Raw genomic sequence first — 26,522 nt, forward strand, 5'->3', positions numbered from 1 at the left:
ATTAGTTCCACCCTAAGAAAATTAAGCAAATTGTTACTCCGTCATTGCAAGTTATGCTCTTTCAGTTACTCATTGTAGTTTTAGTGATGAAAATGAAGTTAATAATGCTGTTTTCATCCCCATAAGCATTCATTTATTGTGATTAATCATGTGAAAAAAAGTCTTGAAGAGAAAGGATTGAAGTAAAATTTCTCATAATATGCTATCATTTTCAGGTATCTGATGTATTGTTACAAAAGAATATTAAATTTTAATCAAATCACAATCAGTCTTAATATACAGCTACCAAGATGTGCAGTACGAATTCAAGGTTCAATCCACAATTTGACACTCGAATTGTAAGATAATACATCATGAGACACCAATATCATAGGAGTTTCCGATATTCTGAAAAATCTGGAGAAAAACTAATCACAGATTGAATCTGCTTAATGCAATGGACAGGAAGAACTCATGACATGATCTGAGTGTCACAACAAGAGGAATTCTAAGAACTAGTCATCCTTCAACTCCCTAAATGTCTGTAAAAGTTTTTAGGAAATACTAGGTTCTGTTATGCAGAAAAACTGTTCATAAAACTAAGTGGCAAAAGTCGGAGATGAGTAAACTGCAGGCTGTGTGCCAGTAGCCAATACAGAAACAGTAAAAACAGTGTTTTATAGCAAAATGTATTTTAAAAGCGAGTGAAAGTACAGCTGTAGTATAATGAATACTGGCAGATAGTAAACATTTCTGATAACTTGCACATTATATTTAATAATTTCTCACAAATGAAACACAGCTTATTTCTTCCTTTGAGTTGTATGGTCATTTATAACATGAACAATGCAATGAAAACAAATCAGATGCCAAAATATTTTAGAGAGGGGACTTTTGAGATGCTGAATAATTGTTCTTACATTTCTAGCTGATAAAAAATGATTAATATTCATCTCATAAATATAAGTGGGCTACTGTACCACTATAGTCCCTAATAACATATATTTTCATTCACCATTAAGCAATTTCCATAATTTTCTTGTATTAAAAAAATGGAAACATATACCCATATTAGGAAACATTTCGGCTTTAGAACATTGTAAGTGTTGTGGCCAAATACATGACATGTACCCCTCACCAGTTTATAAATTTATTGGCACTAAAAATAATAGCTCCATTTGCGAGGATTCCAAGGACACACAACATAAATATTCTCATGTGTGAACTTTCACTCATTTGGCAGACTGAATAAAAACTGTCCTGGAAACAGTTTTGCAATGAACGAGAGCTGCTTGGAATTAGACGTGACTTAAGTCCTATAAGTGGAGTAATAACTTCTGTGGGAAGAGATTTATCAGCCTGGTTGACAATGGAACAAATGGTTTAAACATTAAATTACAATTTACATCTGGCTACCTCTGCCATAACTGATGATCATGTGAGGAAACATAATCATTTAGTTTAGCTCATCCCTCATCGTATGTACTACATAATTATTTGGGAATAATTTGTTATAATTAACACATCAAGTCTTGCCTATTTTCATTTGGGATTTAATGTATTACACATTCATTTTTCAACCATTGTAACTGTTTGATAATAGCAGTGTTCAACAACTTGACCTAGTGAATGAACTGTAAAACGTTTGTTTCAATTTGCAGACATTACAATCCTGGCATACTTTTATGGACCTGTTGGGGTGCTGGTTCTGTGTAACATTATCTTGTTCATTTTAACTGCCATCAGAATTGCACAGCTCAAAAGAGAAACAGCTATGCTGAAAGGCACTGATTCAAGACGACATGATGATGACAACAGACAGAGGTGGGTGTAATTATATTTCTTCATTAGTGTTAAGTCAATAAGCATAAATGATTAAGAGAAAAATGTATTTTATTTACCAGTGTTAAAATAAATGTCAGCCTAAAGAAGAAATCATTGTAGAGCATGTAGTGTCAAAAGGTTAAGATGCGGTGTCTTTATTCAGAAGTTAATGGTATTAAGTGAGAAGGATGTGGGTAGAGACTAAAAGAGAGGACAGATGGACAGACATGCACAGTTAAGGAGAGACTTAACATTTTATGAGCACCTTTAAAGATGAAGTAAATATTCCAGAATTTGAACCAAGAACAACTGCCAACATGAGTAACTTACAAACAGATATCTTTGGTACAGCAAATCAGCTTAAATCACTTAATAAAGGCAAGGCTTCTGGTCCTGATGGTTTACCAGCCAGAAGAGTATGCTAATACAATAGCTCCACATTTAGCAATCATCAGATAGGATCAATGGGGGACACTGAAAAAGTTCAAAGAAGGGCAGCTCATTTTGTGCTATCATGAATTTGATGATACGTAATTGGCGTGGCAATCATTAAAACAAAGGCAAGATCTTCTCATGAAATTTCAATCACAAACTTTCTCCTCAGAGTGTGAAAATATTTTGTTGGTGCCCACCTACATGAGGAGGAACGATCATCAAAATAAAATAAGAGAAATCAGAGATCACGTAGAAAGATTTAAGTGTTCATTTTTTCTACGCTCTTTTCAAGATTGGAACAGTAAAGAAATAGCTTGAAGGTGATTCAATGACCCCTCTGCCAGGCACTTAATTGTGAATTGCAGAGTAATCATGCAGATGTAGAGGTGCAATCAGCAGCTCGTAATCAATGTTATGGAATGTTATATGCACCACAGAAAGCAGTTTGTCACAAAAATCCCCCAATAATCTTTACCCATAATGCATCTTTCAAGAAGGAACAGTACCGCCAATCGTACACCATACAACTATGAACTGTACTATCACAGAACCATTTTAATATGCGTGTGTGTGCCTCACCCGTATATAAGCCTGAAATGAGGCTAGAAACAAGAGCAATCAAGTTCATTAAGAGCATTACCCCATGACAATTATGATGATTGATTTGAATGTCATTTGTGTTGCACTCATATGTATTTGGTGGGGAACAAAAGCTTGGAGATTGATTCGTGGGCACTGGTGTTTAGTTTGCGTATCTCACATCAGTCTATAGACACAGGACAACTATATAACTACAAGCAGCATGCAATGATAAATGAGTCTTCTATAAAAAAAGAATTTAGTATCAAATGCTTCCCCATCTGCAACATCAAGTTCTGGGGCAAAAGACTACATTACAGTGCACAATCCTTCGCCATATACACAATGCCCCATACAGAGAAAATTACTTGTTAAAGAGGAAGGCCACAGAACAGATGAATTTTTGCAGCCTATATAGTAAATATTCAAGTATAATATTTGCCTATATGAGAATTTGTGGAAGAGACAATACTGTTAACAAGATATTGTACAGTCATCATAAAACACACGTAAACAAAGAGCAGGTCTAAACCCACAAATGTTGCTAACCCAACCTGTACATCTCAGTAGCTGCAAGGTCAATGTGGCTGAATGCCAACCGGATTTAATTCCTGGCTGGATCAGAGATTTTCTCTGTCATCATCATTATTCATTGTGTGTGTGTGTGTGTGTGTGAGAGAGAGAGAGAGAGAGAGAGAGAGAGAGAGAGAGAGAACCAAGCTAACAAATTCATAAGCCCATGTTGTGCTGTAAAAGCACGTTGTCAAATAATAATCATCATCTTCTTCTTCTTCTTCTTCTTCTTCTTCTTCTTCCTTATCTTTTGGCATTGTTACATGGATTGTGGCAATGTTAATGACAGTGGCCTAATGCTCTTCCTGATGCCATCACTTCCCCCCAGGGCAGAATCTGTGTACCTCAACTCTCGGCATCTAGAATAAGCTCATTTGCAAGTGTGGAAATGGTTTCTAAATGTCTGAGAAGCTCATATATGAAGTGGAACATCGGAACCAGCCCAGTATGTACCTTGCTAGATGTGAGAAACTCCCTAAAAGTCATATCCAGGCTGGCCAGCTCACCCGCCTCATTTTTAATCCATGAGGTGGATTCAATATGGTGCAGACTCACCTCCCTGAATGCCAGAAGCGATGCATCAGTAGGCATGGCTATCTGGGTAGGTCTAAAGAAACATTGTCAAATATCTTTTATAAGATGTTTTATAATGTTTCTGATGGCATACTGGGGTACTGTTATGAAACCTTTTATAAAAATTAGTGTGGTCTAGATTTGATAAAATATTTCTCAAAGATCTTTGACAGTGTAATATGTGCCTTCGTAAACAAAAATGGATGAATTAATTTGTTTACAATGTATGTAAACAAAACCTAAAGTGTGTGTACTAAAATAATAATCAGGAGAAAGGAACTTGGTTCAAAAGTTGTTGTTATGTGTTCACTACTATCATCCATCAATGTAATTATATTTATTGTCAAGACTAATGTTTCATTAAACTGTGTTCTGTTAAACCAGTTAAACAGAGTAGTTCTTTACACTGTAAATGATATTTATTTATTGTAATAAGACTGACCTTCATGTGCTTCTTCCCCAGGTTTAATTTGTACCTGAAGCTTTTCCTCGTCATGGGTGTGAATTGGTCAATGGAAGTAATATCAGGGTTGGTTGGTGGCCCTGAATACGTGTGGTATGTAACTGACATCTGCAACACACTGCAGGGTGTGCTCATATTTGTTATATTCGTCTGGAAAGACCGTATTCGTCGTATGCTTATGGAAAAATTCTGTCCAAAGAGGGCTTCAACTAAACTCAGCAAGTCAACTGTCGTGACCTACTCAACAAGAGCCAGCCCATCTCGCTTGTCACATGGAGTACTGAACAATAAAGTTACAGACAACAGCAATGGAGATGTAAAAATCACAGCTATTACACCCATCTCCGATGACAGTGATGTGCCCTGAAAGTAAAAGGCTGAATAAATAATTGCAGTGGTGCCTATATTTGCAATTCTGGGATTTTTGCAATGATGAAATGTTGCTACTGACAGGTTCTTGTAAGAAAGGCGACTGTGAAAAAGTGGAGAAACTAATTCTCTAAGTAAGGAAAAACAAACTGTTGGTCAATAAAAGAATCCATGCATAAATTGTGAAACATTCCTCACAAATGTTAATTTTTTGTTTCAACAATAATTGTACAAATTGAAATCACTAAATGAAAATTTATTAATCCTAAACACTTAAAATCTTGCTTAAGGATTGAAATTAATTTTCTTTTCTTTTAATTATGAAAGGAGTACAGCAAGTTATAACTACCTCTACAGGGAAATTCATTCATTCATTGTAAATCCAAGTAGATCATTAATTATTCCTCCCTTCATATGGAGGAAAAGATCTAAGGACTCCACTATCAGTTACTATCACTACAGTGTTTGCGATAATATTGGGATTATGACCTGTCTGCATTTGTAGAGAAACAAAATAAACATTCTTATATTTATGTGCATGCAGTTGTAAACAGGAACACTGACTTATTTACATGTGTTAATGTTTATGAAGCATCTATTGTGCACCATTTGTGTATTCATCACTGCTGATAATTTGCAACGATCATTCAACAGTCAAATCTATTTTCCTAATACACTGCATTATTCAAAGATAAAACATAGAAGTAAAAGATGTATGCTAATGCTGACAAATGCTATACAAAATCCCTTTACGAACCAAGCAGGTGCATGTAATGTACAAATTAATTATGCTTAAGGTGAAAGGCAATATATATATATGTGTGTGTGTGTGTGTGTGTGTGTGTGTGTGTGTGTGTAACCAAGTATCTTTTACATATGTATTTTATGAAGCAAAGTACTTGGGTCTAACGGTAATTCACAGGGCTTTTCAGCAGCATTGCATTTTTGTGACATGTATTCACATTTCATGCTAAAGTGTATTAAGTTAAGCAAAGAAAGGTACAACAACAGCTATCAGCAGTCACAAGCGAATGAGAAAAAGCAGTTACAAATGCTGGACTTATAAATTGAAAAACAACAAAGTTTATGATATGTAGAGCTAAATGCAAACTATTTTAAGAAACATATAATTCAGAAATGTAACTGGCAAAAAGTCACATAGTGAAAAATATTAATGTATATATGACACTGCAGTTGTGTGTATGTATGCAGTCTGGCAAGCTGCTTGTATTTTACCACTATTACAGCTTGTTGATCAACATTCATTGTCAGCAATCATCTAAGATGACACTTTTACCAGCTAATCAATGTAATTCTGTGCTTGTTTAGTAAGTTAAAAACTGTCATTTCAGTGTAATAAAAATTTGGGTACAAGCTACCAATTTCTTTCTGTTCTAAACAAAGTGTCATTCCAACATGACATTATTGAAATACTAGTCAGTGAAACTGTTCCTTATTTTGCAAAACATTTTAAATGCATAGAAGGCATGAGTTTTTAATTTAGAAATATTGATGAAAATACAAGTTTATGGCATGTGTAGGTACGGTTACCTAAGACAATATAAGGAACTTGTTTGTGTGTGTGTGTGTTAGAGAGAGAGAGAGAGAGAGAGAGAGAGAGAGAGAGAGAGAGAGAGAGAGATCTCCGATTTTTATTTATAGAGTTAAATATGTTCATGTTTGAATTGCCAGTATTTTAAGTTATTTACAAGATACATTAAAGTGATTGATCATATTATTATGAAATAATTAAACAAGCACATCTAAATAAAGTGTACAACTTTTGTTCTATTATAGTTTTTGTATAAAGGTAAAAAATAATAAATTTCTAAATTTATTTATTTTTTATGTTTTTCCACAAATGACTGTTGATGGCCCCCCATGGATACAAAAATACTTATACTTTTGCAGAACTGGATAAAAATGTTCCAAAATTGTGGTGATAGTACTTCACTGAGATAAGATTACTTCAGATGTTCTACAAAAGAATTTATATCTAGTAGTAGTCTTTCTGTCTCATTCATATGTTAAATCGTATATGGCACAATACCTCTAATATTTCATAACTGGTTCAAAAAGAGTTGTTTGCAAATGACGTTATTTAACTGTGTGGTTTGTATGCTTAACTTTTTTGTCTACAGAGATACAAAAGCAAGGATTTGTTACATAAGTGTACATAATTAGTTGTTGCAGTATTCAATATCTCAATAAATGAGGAGCATAACAGTACAAATTAGTGTCAATTATCACAGATAATCTTTTAAAATAATGAACTATGTTTAAAGTGAAGGTTATGTCTGGCAGGACTAGTAGTTTCAAGAACTTTAGGCTTTGTTTACAATAAGACGGAGCTGAAACCAGATGTTGTAGCTGATTTTGCTGCACATGTAGCCTACTTTTCCGAGTGCTTTTAGAAAGAGTTTCACTGCTAATATTCACATATGCCATATCTCATTCAAATTAGAAGGAGCATAGTTGCTTCAGCAGATAAATTCAAATGTTAACTGGACAGTAAAATTATACAGTATACAGAGTATGGAGGCAACTTTGCATTCAAACTGGGAAGGTATACTTTTCCCCTTGTTCACAATAAAGACCACACTTGAATTGCCTCCCTACTCTGTTCCTCCATAGTAATTTTTTGTACCTTATTTATTAGTGAACATGTGTCTATGTACATGTGACCTCTCAATATACTCCCTCTGCCCCCCCCCCCTCCCTCCAGCAGACAACACACCCCTGCCATCTGCTTGGCAATGTCACCACGGAGCCATTGTTTGGGGATACCACACATCCACTTGTGGACAGCAGCCTGCAGTTATTTGATGTTGCTGAACTCTTACCTCACAGCACATCCTTCATGTTATCAAATAAAGCATAATCAGCTGGAACAAGACCTGGTGAGCATGGTGAATGTGGCACAACAATGAACCCTAGTGATGTCAACTTTGCAGTTGGGGCATTGCTGATGTTGGGTCATGCTGGAGTAACACTCCTTTCAATCACTTTCCCAATCATCTTTGTTGAATTCTGCATCAAAAGTCGTGCACCTATCGGCTATAATCAATTGAAACACGACCTCAATGTTCTGTGGAGACTGCGATGTTGACCAACGACCAATACTCATCTTCTTGCATGCAGATTCCCTTCTACTAGCAAATCCAGCAATCTAGATGTAAATAATCATTTGTGCAGGAATTCTTGACCACACACCACAGTTAAACATTTATGAATATCTCTTGTTTTGACTACTCCTTCCACAAAAACCATACTGTCCATCTTTTCCCACTATAGTCACTTTCTATCTTGTCCGTAGCTGCCTCTTACAACAAACAAGCACTGTCCTTTCACTATACACACTGTTAACAACTGGCATTTAGCATCCACAAGGTTTACTATAATCAGTCCGTGGTGTACTATAATCAGTCTGTTGTCCTACAAGAGGTGGTATCTGTAGTTTCAGTGGTGTCTATAAAACAATGCAATTGTAAATCACTTCCCAGTGCCTCTCATAATTTGGTCTCTGCTTTTTCTGACACACTTTTGATAATGGTACTACAGCCCATTTGAAGTTATTTAATTTTTTTCCCAACTTGACTCCCCTGTTTCCAGATCCTTGAATCCTATAATTAACATCAGCTCACAAACTAGATGAACTGTAATGTGTTACTACTTCATAACTCACCTTGCTGAATGGATTTGGAGCTTTTCAGCTTGCTCCTGTACTGCAGTATTAAGTGAGGGCTTAATAGACAGAAATTTTTCTTAAATAATATCACAGTCATTGTAACTAAATACAAGGTCTGTACAAAAAATTCCGGAACTTTGTCCACAAAATATTTCTATGCTTACCTTTTCTTGTTGTGCATGGTATCCTTCAAAATACTCTGCTCCATAATTGACACACTGCTCTTAACACTGTTCTCACTTCTGGAAGTAATCTTGGTATGCCTCTTTTAGGATCACATGAAGTGCCATTTACGAATTTTCTTTTATCTCATCTAGTGTTGGAAATCTTTATATTTTTAAAGTGGTTTTCAACTTTGGAAGAAAAAAAAAAAGTCCACTTGGGCCACACCTGGAGAGTACGGAGGATGAGGCAGACAGCGATTTCGTTTTTTGTGCAATAGTGATGCACCAACAGGGATGAAAGTGCAGTGCATTATCATTATGCAAGAGCCATGAATTGTCGGAAGTTTCCTTCTCACATTTTCTCGCAGGTGTCGCAACATGTTCCTATAGTATCATCAATTGCCAGTTTATCCCTGTGACATGAATTATTGATAAACTAATCCTTCAAACTCAAAGAAAACCATCAGCATGACTCTGACCTGATCTGACAAACTTTCTTTAGTATTGGGGAACCTTTCCCAACCCACTGTGAAGATTGAACCTTGGTCTCAACATCATAAATCATAGACCCATGTCTTATCACCAGTTATGATTCTCTTAAGCAACATCTTGTTCTTATTTGTGCGATCTAAAAGCTCTTCACAGATTGCGAGGCAAAGGTTTTTCTGGTCTTGACTCATGAGCCATGGGACGAACTTGGCAGCAATGCGATGCATTCCAAGATGCAGCGTTAGGATTTACGACATGATCCAACCAAAATTTTACACTCTTCTGCAATCTCTCAACCAGTCAGTCATCAATTGGCTTGCACAATTTCATTTATGTTCCTGACATGAGTGCCGTTGGTACACATCGAAAAACGTCCTCAATGAGGCTCGTCTTTAATTTCTGCCTGGCCATTTTTAAACCGGGGAACCATTTGTAATTTTTTGATCAAATAAAGCATCTAATTTTGAACATCATTTCTGAAAACTTTGTAGATGTTTGAACAGTGATCTGTCCTTCCACTCCTTCCTTCTCAGATGTATTCATGGCAACAACCTTTGTCCAGTGCTTCCACATTTATCCATCCATCCAATCTTTCACATGGTTTAAAGTAAACAAAGTAACCTTTTGTAATAATTCCTAGCTACCTACAATATTTCCATACCCAGAAAGCCCAAACTATGGAGGCTAACTCTTTCTGCAGTTGGCTGAGTCAATAGTGGATCTACCATTTAGATCATGTAACCGTTCTGTTTTGAAAACTATTTTTTTAATTTTTTCCAACCAAACTCAAGTGAAATGAACAGATTATGTTCGCCACAACTTTCCTCTATTATTTAACAAATTTTCCCCTCAATCTAGCTTTTACCACAGTTAAAGTTTTATCTAGTACCACTCCAAATTTTAACTTATTGTTGTTCAGTAAACTATTCCAATGAACTCTGCACTACTAATAGACATCATTACCACTACAAATACTCAAATTGCATACATATTTAGCAGCTATTTGTTCTAAAATTGCACCACCCCAACAGCTAATAGCCGTATTACAAGATGAAATATTTTAATATGAAGTTTCCTTGTGTGATATGTATTTGTAGAACTAGAAAACATAGGTAGGAAATGATGTTCTCTTTTTGATCATGAAATTTTTTGTTGAGTTTGTGTCTGCATTTTCACCAGCTTGATAAAAGCTACACGCAACATAGTCCCACAACATTGGTCTATAAAACAACCCAACAATTCAGTCACATGCCTAGACAAATTTTATTGAATATAAAATGTGTCTGCAAATACATGACTAAGTTACACAGATATACCAAACATTTGACCACAGAACTTTCACAAAATAATAATGATGATGATATTTGGTTTGTGGGGCGCTCAACTGTGCAACCATCAACACCCTTACAAAGTCCCAATTTTTACACAGTCCAATCTAACCACTGACATGAATGATGATGATGAGGACAACACAAACGCCCAGACCCCGTGCAGAGAAAATCCCCAATTCAGCCAAGAATCGAACCCGGGACCCCGTGATCCAGAGGCAGCAACGCTAGCCACTAGACCATGAGTTGCGGACTTCGCAAAATGAGTATACATAGTCACATAAACCAGAATATTGTTAACCATGCAACTCTTAATTAACTGAATACACTTAGTCAATTTGATACACAAGATATGTAATGTGTCTTAATATGAAGACATTATTCTCTCAACTCCGCATAGAGAAAATAGGATTATAGTGTAGGTTGTGATGGACTGCTAACTGGAAACAACCACCACATAAACAGGTATCACAGGAATGGTGAGTTTTTCAGATGTCCATGTGTGGCTAACAAATAGCCATTACGACAAATTTCAGTTGATGCACAGACAAAATCAAACATGCAACACTTGTCACATGCTACATCTAAGTTCACAACCAACCACCGCATTACATTACTACATGAACAGCCATTACTTTCAGGTTTATCATCATATTGTAAAAGAGAGTGTAGATTCCTCTCCTCTTGTCTTACATCTGTCAATTGCTAGTTACAAACCAAATTTGGCCATAATACTAAACTCTGCTCTGAGTTTCAGAAATAAAATTGCTCGTGTGTACCATCATATGGATAGTGTATTTTCACTTTCCTCTTTTTTTGGGACAGTTTCGCACTAAGAATGATGGGGGTTACCAAAGTTTTTAAAAAACAAAGATTATTGATGCGGTTATCAGTGTAATAACTACCACTGTATAATATCAGTTTTCTGCTGCAAAAGGAACTTACTTTGTTTTAGCCAAAGTGCCTCAAAAATTTACCTGCGTGGAATCATGATAAGCAAGAAAAATCTGACTTGTCATATGTACAGCAAAACAGTGAGAGTTCTCCCAGTGTAGCACTAACAAAATTATTTCCATTCCCAGAAAACTAGAGTTAACTACTGACAACCATACACAAGCCTTCTCAGCATTCTTGAATACAAGATCCTGAGTGTACACAGGACACTATGAAAGTTTCACAATGTGAAACTCCAACTGAACAAGTCACATTTGTTTCTGTGCACATTTAGTGTTGTCTATACATGTACAGTAGTGACAAATTCAAATTTCTCCTGTTAGTTTTGCTACAGATGTTTATCGGTTAGTATTAACAAATGTTACAGTGGAATAAGAGTGTGACAAGGCATTTTCCTATATACACTATCAAGAGATGATATGGATCTTTGGTCTGAAGAATGAAATTAAGGTGTACTGCAAATCTTCACCAACACCCTTTCTTAATGGTTGAGCACATTACTTGTAGCTTCAGCCAACATTATCTGTAGTGATGGGAACAAGTAAATGGAAACAACTGATTCAGTCAGTGGTTGGAAAACAATATACTATCTCAGTTGCAGTTCTATGTATCGGTTGAAATATGTATTTGCTCTTTCAACTGCAATCACTCTTTAATGTTTTGGTTGGCTGAATTATCCATTCATTTTTCTAAATGAAACCAGTCTGTAGTACTTTCATTAGTTGAACTACAGTAGTAGTGCACAGCAGGGGTACACCAAATTTAAAACAAAAATTACACATGTTCATTTCCTTACATACTAAGTAGACTAGTTCTTCTTTTCATCATTTAAAACATTAATATATTACTGTGGATTAAGCAGTTCTAGATGCAAGTCACATGTAACTTAGCTACGAAGCTGAGCATGAAAGTTCCCTAAGCGCACATGAAGAAGAAAGGAACATTAGCAAGTTTTAGTGGCCATTTACATTCCATTTTATGAAAAGGTGTGATAATGAGCATTGAGAACCATTTGAATGCAACCCTTAAATTCTTTATTCCGCGATTTATTTGTATGGAAGGTAAATCATAAAATTCTGTTAGCAGCTACGTACATACAAATCATAATCGTGCACACAAACAAGTTTCCATTTTACAACCTTTGCAAAGTATTAGTATTCCACGGTGATGAAGTGCTATTTACATTCGTATCTTGTTTCACAGTTAATCTGTTACTGTAAACAGTGACACCATGCTCACACCTGTCTGGATCACTGGGTGTGACAAGATACATGTCACATCACCTGCGTTTCCACCCGTGGCAGTAGGAGCCGTGGAGAGGTGATGCTTATGGTCCACTGGCTACAACTGCCTGTTAACAGCAGGCACTTAGTACCTCCGGTGTTCATCTGCTCTCCTGGCAGACCTGGAGACCGACTGCACTCTTGTTCTGCGCACAAGTTGCTCGAGGCGGAGGAGATCTAGCAGCGAAGGGGGGTTAATATAAGTAGCAATCTCAAATGAAGTGGCTCTCAGCCCACCTGTTGGTGTTCGCAGCTCCTACAGCATCCAGTAATGATCTGCTGAGAGTTCCTGATCACATAAAAGACTTTTTTCCCGACAAACTAATGCATTTTATTCACCTCACCTTGAAGTATACACTATTTGCTTCTTATATGTTGTCCACCCTAGTTATGGTTCAAGTGTAACCATAAAGGCTGAAAAAGTATGTAAGTGAAACTCAAGACCCGAGAGTGAATGAAAAAAATTTACATAGCTGACATGGGCCCACAAATTAATTTCATTCGACTGAAAGAACTGACCAAATGAAAAAAGCAAATGACTTGTCAAAATCAGCCTGCTGTCCCATCACTAATTACACAGTCTTCGTTAACAGCACTTTAGATGTAATTCTCCCAGCTTTCTTGGTAGATATGTAATAACTTTCAGGTCTGCCACTGGATCGCGTTTTGGGAAACCCACAATATTTCAACGGAACTGCTCGACATTGTCGAGTTGCTACTAAACAGCAGTAACAAATAGCCACCAACCAATGATGTCAAGCAATTGCCTCAAGGAAATATTGTAGAATAAACATTATGATCACCACCCACCAACAGATTAAATGCTGCCTGGTATCTCTTTGGGCTCATGATGTATGGAATGTACACAAGCAGGTCACAAATGAATGGGAAACCATTCAAGCAATGGCATGGGCCACAAATGAGGAAATCGACTAACATAAGCAACTTTAACAAAGGGCAGATTTTTCTCGCTCAGTGCCCAGGAATGATCATCTTGGACACTGTGACACGCTCAGCTGTTCACGTGCTACTGTTGTGAGCATCTATGCAAGTGATGGAAGGGTGGTGAAGCCATGAGTAGGCGACAAGCTGCTGGATGTCCACATCTCATCAAAGAATATGGATGTCGGGGGCTTGCTTGCTATGTAAAGCCAGATAGGCCATGATCTGTGGTACATTTTACGATACAGTACAGCGCTGTAGCAGGCACTAGTGTTTCAGAGCATACTGTTCAGTGCACATTGTTGAAAGTGCGTCTCCACAGCAGACAACCCATGTGTTTTCTCATACCACCCCAACAATTTCATCAATTATGACTGCAGTAGGCATAGGATCATTGAGATTAGACCATGGATTAATGCAAACAAATCAGTTATTGTTACACCAGATTGTTAATTATGTCCAGATACACAGTCATTCAGATGACTGGCAGCTTCAAACATGCACCACGCCGTGGTAGGGGCAGTATTATGCTATGTGGTGACATTCACCTGGGCTTCCATGGAGCAGTAGTAGTAATCACACGCACTAGCACACCTGCATGCCTTTGTAATTGCTGTCTTCCCTTGTGGAGATGGCATCTTCCAGTGCGATAACCATCCAAGCCACAAAGGGCAGATTTTTCTTGCTCAGTGCCCAGGAATGACCATCTTGGGAATTGTGATGCGGTCAGCTGTTCACGTGCTACTGTTGTGAGCATCTAGGATGGAAGGATGGTGAAGCCATGAGCAGGCGATAAGCTACAGTGGTTTGAGGAACACAATAGCGAATTCATGGTGACTGTCTGTCACCAAGTTCACCTGTTATGAACCTGGTAGAACACAACTGGCACCAGCTCCATGCCCATAAACCACTGGCTTATAATTTACATGAATTGCACAACCTGTTAATACACTTCTGGTGCCACATACCTCTGGAAAGTTGCAAAGAACTTGTCAAACATGTGCACAGCAATTTCACTGCTGTACTTCATTCCGAAGGTGGACCAACATACTATTAAGCAGGTGGTCATTATGTTTTGGCTCATTAGTGAATAATAATGATTTTAGGTCTTCATGATTGCTGAAATAGGTGAATTCACATTCAGAACTCAATGCTGTTCTCATGGCAATTACCCCAGTCTCCTTCAGTTCAGGCACGATACTAGCCAGGAGTATGGCTTCACTAGAAAATGATGTTAAGTTCCACAACAGTGTATTATGATTTGATCAAGACAAAATCTTAAGAAGATGACACAAAGTTGAGCAGCATAAGGTGCCTGATTTAGCTTACAGACTTCTCTTAAGTATTAACTACGGAAATCAAACTGAGAAAGAGACTGTTCACTTATATATCAAGACACGAATTTCATTGACCCTCCCTCTTCCAAACTTTTCACATAATTCTGCTGACCACTCTATGCCACACATTGATTAAGCTGCAATGTCAGGAACATGTGCACATGCTCCAAAAATAAATGCCACAGTGTTGCTACAAGAAAAGCAAAGCTTTCACACATAATATTGGTATCAACGATTAATAAGCTGCAAGAGAAGCTAAACTTTCACATATAATGTTGATCATCTTTGCATATGTTACACTTTAAGATACATCACATATATGTGCCAGTAAAATTTTTAATAACAACATAAATGTCTCATCTTCTGCGCTCGAAATAATTTCTAAATGATCCTCCTCAAAGAGTTGATTTTTAAATGTAAGGAAATTTACTTAGAAAGTAATGCTTTTCGATCAATCATTTGCAATATTTTCCCGCAACCTGTCAGAAAGAGGTTCGTTTCAGCAGTTGCCAGAGAGCGTCAGATAATAGGCGTCACCGCACTTTCGCAGCTAAGATCACGCAGGAAGCCCGTATGTTCGTACATGTAAAACATTGAAAGATCTTACATTATGTCATAAAAGAAACAAGACATCAGAGGATATTCAAAGAGCATCAGAATTTCATGAACCATACTAAAACGAATAATTCGATTTAAGGTGCACATTCATATGTTCAAATTCGGTTGTAAATTTTCTTGGAGTACCAGTACGTATCATTTCATTTTTGGTTCTTTATTATGGCATAATGCCATACTCGCTAGAAGATGAAAACATGCTCTTTTGAAATGCAGAGAACAGTTGAAACTAGACAATAGTGTGGAATTAAACACTTTGTTACAAATAAATTGACTGCCTCAGCGGAAAAGATTAATAAAAACCACATTTCTTTAGCAAACCGACAAAAATAACTTCATTGTTCTGCAAGGCAATTAATGCTTGACTGAAATTGCCGCCTGGGGCAGATACCCTGGTTCGCTCGCAGTGAATATGGCAGCTTGCGCGTGCCAGTAACTTTTTTTTGGGTAGCAGCTTGCTGCTACTGCTTATACAGCAGACAGCCTCACTTTTGTAGCCATAAGTGGCAGAAGGTACTATAAATGTGCGACTCAACTGCACATGCGCATGGGTCCGCTCGCACGGTTCTAATGTAAACAGTTGTGATGTCACGCTCATCGGAGGCAATTCTCTCTTATGAAGCATTGCATAGTCTTCCTAAAGCCTTTGACACATTTTGCTGCTGGCAGATGCTTGTATGAGCACTGTGTTTTGTTGTTGTACATGGTGCATTTCCTTTGCAACTTAAGTTTTATTTTAGTTTTTTCCTATCGTTCATGTTTTATTATAGCAGTATTATTCTGCAGTAGAAGGATACAGTAATATCCTTTGTTGGAGTATTATTTCTTACCACTCAAAATAACAAAAATTTAACTGAAAACTAACAAAAATTTAACTGAAAACTAAAAAAATTCTGAAATCTAAAAAATTCCCAGTTTTCTCCCGGATTAAAAAAAATTTCCGGGCTTTCCTGGATCTCCCGGTTGTCCCGGGTTGTATACACCATGTTTCAGTCTTGTTAATGAACCTGTCAGTCACTCAACTATGATAAATGGTTAGCTTCACTCCTCTCACTAATTGTGTAACTTTAACATATAAGCAGGATTATGACAATCACAATTTTCTTATTGCTATTGACTCCCCTACCATGTCAATCACCCATTCCACTTCACTAGCCATCATCTTAAGAGGAGCAACAGGTAACAAAATAGTCTACCAATAAAAAGCACTTAATAAAATTCTTTCTGACAATGTTACATCCAAGACACATGCATAATATAGTTTTCGGGAATACTATTTGCCAGAAGGATGTCACCTACATTTTATTTAAAAAAATCTGAGTAAGGACAAATTATATAAAGGCATGAGAATTTCTGTGAAACCAAGTCATACATCTGAGATAATGATGCATTCAGGTAAAGTTTCTCAATTACAGTAGAAAATTAAAAAATAAATGACAAGTGAAACAATTTTATCAATCAAAATGGCTGGTTATAGTGTTGTCATAGCAACTCAAAACAAAGATTTCTACACTGCTGCCTATCTACTTTGACAGTCAGTGAAGGAATGACTGTAGATACAACAAACAGTTTCTGCATCAGCCACTTGTTTATTTGGCCTCTACATGTTTGAATGGTTCACACCATCCTCTTCAGGTGGAGAATTGTTTATTTACATATCTGTTGTTGGTGAAGAGAACAGATGTCCCTCCATAGTAGCAGACTAAGGGCAGCTTATTTTGCGTCTTTTTAGGGATAGTAGAGTGGTAAATATTGCTGTCCGATGTATGCCCTCTCCACTGCACATTACGTCTGTACTCTTCAACAACATTAGCCCTGTAAATAAACAATTTCCCCACCTGAAGATGATTGCACGAACCATCAAAATGCATTGTGGCAAAATAAACACATGACTGACTCAGAAATTTTTATTTGCTAGTATTTATCAAAAGCGGCGCTCATAATGCCACCCCTTATGGACAAAATATTCGTTTCCCTGTAAACTGATTATGTGCCAACAGCAATAAAACAATTAATGTTACAAAGATCTCTATCACTGTCCGAATAAAACAAGCTAAAATTTGTTTGGGAACAATAAAAACACAAAAATTAAACCTTCAGGTACACTGTTTATTTTATAATTTACAAAGGGCACAGTAATACATCAGAGACAATATGTTTAATTACGCTATACCGTAAAGTGTAAAAAGTCTGATAATAACACAACACGTAACAATATTTTAATTTTCCTGACAAACTGACTACCACAGGAGCCAGTCAAATTATTAACACACACACACACACACACACACACACACACACACACAGTTTTCTACATGGCAGTAGTGAATGTGTGAACACAATTAGTAACAGATTTTTCTGACACATGCATGTGTACACAAATACCACAAATGTTTCGAAAACATTACATGCCACTCCATGTTCACACTGTAACATCTCTTACAATTCTCCCCTCAGTAGCAGGAATTGACAGGCTATTATTTAATTCTTATTATTTTCATTCCAGTAGAATTTACTTAGTTACCACTGAGAGTTAGGTTCATTCAATTGCCACATGCATATCTCTTACCCAGAGAAACCGTAACTGACTTCGTCTCGTTTAAAAATTATAAAAATCTAAATATAGGACTTCTGCCTGTCTGTAATTACAGAAAATATTTTGCTTGCAGTAAGCATTAACAAGTATTTATGAAAGGAAAAGAAATAAAAACTGGAGAGTTGAAAAAACTCCATCCACCCAGTATTTATGAAATGACATACTTCTGGGAGGAAGCCGTGTTCTTACAAAAAATATGTTATAGCACACGATTATATATATGTACATCTTGAGCTCTCTGAAGTGCACACAACAGTGTCTTATTTACACTATATACATTTGTCAGTTACTGAAATTATTTAAGCATAAACATCCTCACGATCTGCACCAACACCGTCCCCATCTTCAAGAGAGGAAAAATTGAGGAAATGAGCCGGTCGGTGCACCTCGTGGTAAAATTCTTTCGGATTGCATAACTGCAGTTCATATTTCATGTTGGGATCATGGCGAACACCTGAAAGCGAGAACCAAACATAGCTTTTAGAGAACGTAGATTTGAGTGAAATGAGTCTTTTGAAGTTGTGGCAGAGTAAATTTATTAACGTCAAGTGTAAATAGTTAGTGAATCCATATCATACACATTCTTTGCATGTTAGTTTGGCTTTATGTTCAATGGATAAGAATTTGTGAATCAACAACAGTGACTACCGAGTACGTCTTGTGATATCATAAATAATGTAATCAATTAAGGTACTTCGTTGTTTAACATCTATGTATCATAATGTATAGAGGCAGGTGAAGATAATGTACAAAGACTGCACAAATGGATCATTTCATTTCACATGATTATGAAGGCTGAATGCTTACATTATCTGTAAAAGAAAAGTATACACAATTCAATGACATGAGAATGAATAATTCTTGAAATGCAGTCTGAAGTGATACTCTGAAGGAAAAAAAAAAAAAAAAAAAAAACAATAATAATAAAATGTAGGACCAAAGTTTTATAGAAAAAAATTAAAATGAAGGAGAAAATAGTTAAATTTAGAGCGATGATGTAGCTGTAAGAAGTTTTACTAAATGGAAAAGTTCTCTTTGCTTGTATAATAAATTATTTTTTATGAACATCACACAGGAAATAATAAGTAATATATTCTCCTTCCTTATCCACACATCTCTTGCAACACTAAATGAGTGGTTAAAAAAAAAAGGGAGGGGGGAGAGAGGGAGGGGGGAAGAGGGAGGGGGGAAGAGGGAGGGGGGAAGAGGGAGGGGGGAAGAGGGAGGAGAGGGAGAGGGAGAGAGAGAGAGAGAGAGAGAGAGAGAGAGAGAGAGAGGAGGAGCTGCTATCATATTCTAACATATTAACGTGTATTACCATTTTTAATCAGAAGTCGATACAGTTTTTTCCTTAATTTTTAAATTGTGGTTGCTTGGCATCTGAGTAGTTGGTAATAAATAGCAGCAGTTTTTGGCACATTCCCAGGAAGCAATTCACAGTACATGACACCTTTATTCAGTGAATGTCTGTTAGTCTGGTATCCAACTGTCTGATACCTTCAATAATCCAACATTGTTAGATACATATTACATATTTCAGATGTGTTTGGCAGAATTCGGTCGTACTCAGTACTGGTCCACAATTTTAAGTCATGTAAAGCCAAAAATTGTTTCAGTCATCTGTCAGACAGCTTCTGTTGTGCACCAGTTGTTTACAGCGATTAAAAAGTGGTGTTTTAAAGTGTTATTGCGATTGGTGCTGTTCTATATCACAATTACAGTAGTGCTGCATATTGCTGAGAGAACATTTTCTCATTAAAGCACCTCTCAAAATAAAGTGGAAGTGAAAAGTAAACATGTTATGCTTATGAAACCAGAAAGCTTGTCATCATTAATCAGATTGACAAAGTCTACGAAAAAACATACGTTGGTTCTTGAACAATCTATGATATTAAAAAATAAATAAATAAATGTCAACTTCAAAATCTTGCCTCACAGACAGTTGCATTAAAGACGCTGAATCACGATAAACTTTTAAAACCACCGAACTATATCATCTGCATGAAATTTTGTACATGTTTCTGTGTGGAAAGGAGTGAAGAAAAACCTGTAACTAGGCCTATGTTTATGGAAAAGGTGAACAGCTCTGTGATGGCTTGGGTTGAATGATTAATTGAGAGGGGTATGGAACCAAACTGTGAGGTCATCAGTCCTGCAATTCCAAAGGGAGTTACAGAAGAAAGAGGGTCTGCTAAAAGTGGACAGACCCAGTCAGGGGAGTCAAATCATAAACTAATGAACATTAAACACACACAGTAAAAGCATAAAAGGTGAGACCAAATCTAAAAACTGAAAAAAAGGGGGGCAGTCATGGGGTCACAGACCGAGAAGACTGCAAAAGAAGTCCTAACCACAACCAACCTGCCCCTGCTCCAAGACTAAAGGAGAACCTTATAACAGCCACTTTTCACAGAGGAAACCGAGAACCAGGTCAACCATCCTTGGATTGTCTGCTAATATTAAATTTAAGGAATTGGGAAGACTATACTTAACATGAAGGGCCAAAAGAAGGGGACATTCCACCAATATGCGAGATATTGTCAGTCTGGCTCCAAAACCACATTGTGGAGGTGGGTTGTTATGTAGGAGGAAACAACAGGTGAGCCGGGTATGACCAATGCATAAATGACATAAAACATTGGACTTCTGAGAGGAGCGGAAAGACGGGTGTCAAACTGCAGTAGACTCCTTGATTGTGCAGAGTTTATTATTATGAGCAGTAGTGCTCCAGATGGCATTCCACTATTGGGCAAAGAGAGATTTGACGTAGATCCGCATATCCACAGCTGGAATCGTGAAAGGAAAAGGGGGTAAGTATCTGCTTCTCTGGTCAAACGGTCAGCCAATTCATTCCCTGGGATGCCCACATGACTTGGGACCCAGAGACAGAAGACTGAACAGGTAGCATGCTCAAGGGCAGAGAGACCATGGACAGCAGAGATCAAAGGGTGACGAGAGTAGCATTGATCGATAGCCTGAAGGCTGCTCGTGGAATCTGAACAAATGAAAACACTGTGGAGAAAGGCCTGAGGAAAAAAAAAGGAGGGCCCTGTGAATGGCTAGAAGCTCTGCTGTGAACATACTACATAATGCTCGAAGCCAGTAGGAGATGTGAAAGCGTATCGCACCTTATCAATAGTCTTAGAACCACCACTGTAAAACATGGCGGCACCCGGGAACTCTGCAAAGATGGCACATACAAGATGCCAGTAAACCATAGGAGCAACAGAGACCTTAGGACCCTGGAATATATCAGTCCTAATCTGGAGTCTAGGCACCATCTGGTGCTGGGAGGGGGTATGAGAGGAAAGACATGGGATGCAGCCCAGTGAGTGGAGATGGAGGGAAGTGAGATCCATGCCAACCGGCAATCCCATTCGTGGGCAGGTGTTAGGAGGGAGACGTCCTCCATTGGCGAAGAGCACAGGGTACACAGGATGGTCAGAGAATTATATACTCGGACATGTCCGAAAGAACACAGGCACCATTGATGACATGCAGTTGTCTAGAACGAAATTACAATTATATTAATACCTTCAGCTGCTGACAGGTATGTATATAGTGACTTACCAAATGAAAGTCCTGGCAGGTCGACAGACACACAAACAAACACAAACATACACACAAAATTCAAGTTTTCGCAACAAACTGTTGCCTCATCAGGAAAGAGGGAAGGAGAGGGAAAGACGAAAGGATGTGGGTTTTAAGGGAGAGGGTAAGGAATCATTCCAATCCCGGGAGCGGAAAGACTTACTTTAGGGGGGAAAAAAGGACGGGTATACACTCGCACACACACACATATCCATCCACATATACAGACACAAGCAGACACATTTAATTGTCTTTAAATGTGTCTGCTTGTGTCTGTATATGTGTGGATGGATATGTGTGTGTGTGTGTGTGTGCGCGAGTGTATACCCGTCCTTTTTCCCCCCTAAGGTAAGTCTTTCCGCTCCCGGGATTGGAATGACTCCTTACCCTCTCCCTTAAAACTCACATCCTTTCGTCTTTCCCTCTCCTTCCCTCTTTCCTGATGAGGCAACAGTTTGTTGCGAAAGCTTGAATTTTGTGTGTATGTTTGTGTTTGTTTGCGTGTCTGTCGACCTGCCAGGACTTTCATTTGGTAAGTCACATCATCTTTGTTTTTAGATATATTTTTCCTACGTGGAATGTTGCAGCTAGAAAAAAACCGGACTGATGCTGGAAAAAACATTTATGTACAATTATTTACAATTTCATGTTATCTCCTTCAATGTACTCTCCTCCTCGGTCTCTACACCGCTCCATACGAATTTTCCACTGTTCATAGCAATGCTGCAGATCATTTTCGGTAAGTCCATACATTACTTCCGTCGCTTTTTCTTTTACTGCTTCAACAGTCTCAAATCTAGTTCCTTTCAAAGCTGACTTGACTTTAGGGAAAAGAAAAAAGTCACAGGGGCCCAAATCAGGTGAGTAGGGTGGATGATCTAAGATGGGAATGTTGTGTTTTGCCAAAAACGTCTTCACTGACAACGCACTGTGAGCTGGGGCATTGTCTTGGTGAAGGATCCAGGACTTTTTTCTCCACAAATCGTTCCGTTTTCTTCGTACTCGCTCACGTAGGGTAGCCAGGACGCTAATGTAGTAATGCTGATTCACTGTTTGTCCCTCTGGTACCCAATCAATGTGCACAATCCCTTTGATGTAAAAAAAAAAAAAAAAACAATCATCACTGCCTTGAATTTCGATTTTGACATTCGTGCTTTTTTTTGTCGTGGAGAACCAGGAGTTTTCCAATGCATCGATTGGCGTTTAGTTTCGGGATTGTAAGTAAAAAACCACGATTCATCGCAAGTAATAACATTTTGTAAGAAGGTGGGATCACTTTCAATGTTTTCCAGGATGTCAGAACAAATCATTCTTCGGCGTTCCTTCTGTTCAATTGTGAGACACTTTGGAACCATTTTTGAACACACTTTGTTCATGTTGAAACTTTCATGAAGAATCTGCCTAACACTTTCTTTGTCAACTCCTGTTAACTCAGACACTGCTCTGATTGTTAAACGGCGATCTTGTCGAACAAGTTTACCGATTTTTTCAATGTTTGCATCAGTTTTTGCTGACAATGGTCTGCTGGTTGGTTGGTTGGTTGGTTTGAGGATGAAAGGGACCAAACTGCAGAGGTCATCGGTCCCTTGTTTCATAAACACACAGAGCACAGGGAAACCATCCATTATTCATTCTAAGCACAAAATAAAATGCCAGGGGAAGAAAATCCCCAAGGTCAATAATAAAGAAACATGGAAAACGGAGCACAGCAACAAAAACAACGCAGAGAAGAAAGGCAGAAGGAATTAAAACTGCACAGCAGAGGACTGTGGCTGGCTGATCACGAAAATAATAGGATGAGCCAGCCACTCTGCAACACGTTAAAACCTCCAGCCTAAAAGATTAGGGTGGAGTCGAATTACAACACAAAAAGTAAAAGATACAGCACAAAAGAGGGTGATATAATAAAATTAAATGGACCTATAAAAGCCGCTTGCGCGAATAAAACTTAAAACCCGATCTGCCATAGAGACATTGTCACCTAAAAGAGACGATAAATCACCCTGGAGATTAAAAGCACGCCTGAGAGCGGTTAAAAGACGACATTCCAACAACAGATGGGCCACCGTCATGGTTGCACCACAACGACAACGAGGGGGGTCCTCTCGACGCAGCAGATGACCATGCGTCAGCCAGGAGTGACCAATGCGGAGCCTACAGAGAATAACAGAATCCCTGCGAGAGGCCCGCATGGAGGAACCCCACACGGTCGTGGTCTCCTTTACACGCCGCAGCTTGTTGGGTACAGACAGAGTGCGCCATTCGTCTGCCCACATTCCAAAGACCCGACGGCGTAACACCGATCGGAGATCAGTGGCCGGGAGGCCGATCTCCAACGGCAGTTTGCGGGTAGCTTCTTTAGCTAACTTGTCGACGTGTTCGTTTCCCGCAATCCCAACGTGTCCCGGGGTCCATATACAATGGTCTGCCAGTGCGAGTGTCATCACTGGTGTCTTCGCGGCCATCTTTAAATCGTTTAAACCACTCAAACACTTGTGTTCGCGATAAACAATCATCGCCGTACACTTGTTGTAACATTACAAACGTTTCACTTGCAGATTTTCCTAGTTTGAAACAAAATTTGATGTTAACACGCTGTTCTTTCTGTACACTCAACATTTTCCGACGCACAGACAAAACGTCAACTACTTAAAACAGATGCCACGGGCAGACTGAGTGCAGGAGGCAGATGAAACTCGAGCAGTAGGCGGAGCGAGAGTCACGTGACAGGCCACGCGACTTTCAGCCTTATAGCATTCGTTTTATTGTTTCACCAGTACTAGTCCGGTTTTTTTCTAGCCACTGAATTTTGTGTGTATGTTTGTGTGTCTGTCGACCTGCCAGCACTTTCATTATATATATATGATTATAATAGAGGGAAACATTCCACATAGGAAAAATGTATCTAAAAACAAAGATGATGTGACTTACCAAACGAAAGTGCTGGCAGGTCGACAGACACACAAACAAACACAAACATACACACAAAATTCAAGCTTTCGCAACAAACTGTTGCCTCATCAGGAAAGAGGGAAGGAGAGGGAAAGACGAAAGGATGTGGGTTTTAAGGGAGAGGGTAAGGAGTCATTCCAATCCCGGGAGCGTAAAGACTTACCTTAGGGGGAAAAAAGGACGGGTATACACTCGCGCGCACACACACACACACACACACACACACACACACACACACATCCATCCACACATATACAGACACAAGCAGACATATTTAAACAATTACGTTTGTTATTGTCGCTGTTGCATTTCGAAATCTTTCCTGTCGTCTTATTTTCTCTTTCTGTTTTTACCAGTAGTCTCACTTTGTATTCACCTTCCCCTTTTTACCGTAATACGGTCTTTAAATATGTCTGCTTGTGTCTGTATATGTGTAGATGGATGTGTGTGTGTGTGTGCGCGAGTGTATACCCGTCCTTTTTTCCGCCTAAGGTAAGTCTTTCCGCTCCCGGGATTGGAATGACTCCTTACCCTCTCCCTTAAAACCCACATCCTTTCGTCTTTCCCTCTCCTTCCCTCTTTCCTGATGAGGCAACAGTTTGTTGCGAAAGCTTGAATTTTGTGTGTATGTTTGTGTTTGTTCGACCTGCCAGCACTTTCATTTGGTAAGTCACATCATCTCTGTTTTATAGAGGGAAACATTCCACGTAGGAAAAATATATCTAAAAACAAAGATGATGTGACTTACCAAATGAGTGGCTTACCAAATGAAAGTGCTGGCAGGTCGACAGACACACAAACAAACACACACACAAAATTCAAGCTTTTGCAACAAACTGTTGCCTCATCAGGAAAGAGGGAAGGAGAGGGAAAGACGAAAGGATGTGGGTTTTAAGGGAGAGGGTAAGGAGTCATTCCAATCCCGGGAGCGGAAAGACTTACCTTAAGGGGAAAAAAGGACGGGTATACCTGTACACTCGCACACACACACATATCCATCCACACATATACAGACACAAGCAGACATATTTAAAGACAAAGAGTTTGGGCAGAGATGTCAGTCGAGGCGGAAGTGAAGAGGCAAAGATGATGTTGAATGACAGGTGAGATATGTGTGGCGGCAACTTGAAATTAGCGGAGATTGAGGCCTGGTGGGTAATGGGAAGAGAGGATATATTGAAGAGCAAGTTCCCATCTCCGGAGTTCTGACAGGTTGGTGTTAGTGGAAAGTATCTAGATAACCCGGACGGTGTAACACTGTGCCAAAATGTGCTGGTCGTGCACCAAGGCATGTTTAGCCACAGGGTGATCCTCATTACCAACAAACACTGTCTGCCTGTGTCCATTCATGCAAATGGACAGTTTGTTGCTGGTCATTCCCACATAGAATGCATCACAGTGTAGGCAGGTCAGTTGGTAAATCACATGGGTGCTTTCACACGCGGCTCTGCCTTTGATCGTGTACACCTTCCGGGACTAACAGGTTGCGAAGGTTAGGTGGACGGCGGAAAGACACTCTTGGTGGAGTGGGGAGGATTTCATGAAGGATGGATCTCATTTCAGGGCAGGATTTGAGGAAGTCGTATCCCTGCTGGAGAGCCACATTTAGAGTCTGGTCCAGTCCCGGAAAGTATCCTGTCACAAGTGGGGCACTTTTGTGGTTCTTCTGTGGGCGGTTCTGGGTTTGAGGGGATGAGGAAGTGGCTCTGGTTATTTGCTTCTGTACCAGGTCGGGAGGGTAGTTACGGGATGCGAAAGCTGTTGTCAGGTTGTTGGTGTAATGGTTCA

The 26,522-nt window shown here is 38.6% G+C and overlaps 2 protein-coding genes across 7 annotated transcripts in view; one reads left to right on the top strand and one right to left on the bottom strand.

Annotated features, from left to right (window-relative positions):
- The window catches only part of LOC126191836 (G-protein coupled receptor Mth2-like), a 652,141-nt gene extending 645,509 nt beyond the window's left edge, over nucleotides 1–6,632 (top strand). For all 6 annotated transcript variants that reach the window (XM_049932559.1, XM_049932558.1, XM_049932560.1 and 3 more), the window contains 2 exons: nucleotides 1,641–1,803; nucleotides 4,427–6,632. In XM_049932559.1, coding sequence (XP_049788516.1) covers nucleotides 1,641–1,803; nucleotides 4,427–4,793 — 530 coding nt within the window. In that variant the 3' untranslated portion in view covers nucleotides 4,794–6,632. The remainder of the gene's footprint in view (nucleotides 1–1,640; nucleotides 1,804–4,426) is intronic.
- An 11,051-nt stretch (nucleotides 6,633–17,683) lies between these two features.
- The window catches only part of LOC126191902 (pre-mRNA-processing-splicing factor 8), a 116,707-nt gene continuing 107,868 nt past the window's right edge, over nucleotides 17,684–26,522 (bottom strand). The window contains exon 39 of the mRNA XM_049932562.1: nucleotides 17,684–18,645. Coding sequence (XP_049788519.1) covers nucleotides 18,491–18,645 — 155 coding nt within the window. The 3' untranslated portion in view covers nucleotides 17,684–18,490. The remainder of the gene's footprint in view (nucleotides 18,646–26,522) is intronic.

The sequence above is a fragment of the Schistocerca nitens genome, chromosome 1 (assembly GCF_023898315.1).
Source record: "Schistocerca nitens isolate TAMUIC-IGC-003100 chromosome 1, iqSchNite1.1, whole genome shotgun sequence".
Lineage (NCBI taxonomy): Eukaryota > Metazoa > Arthropoda > Insecta > Orthoptera > Acrididae > Schistocerca > Schistocerca nitens.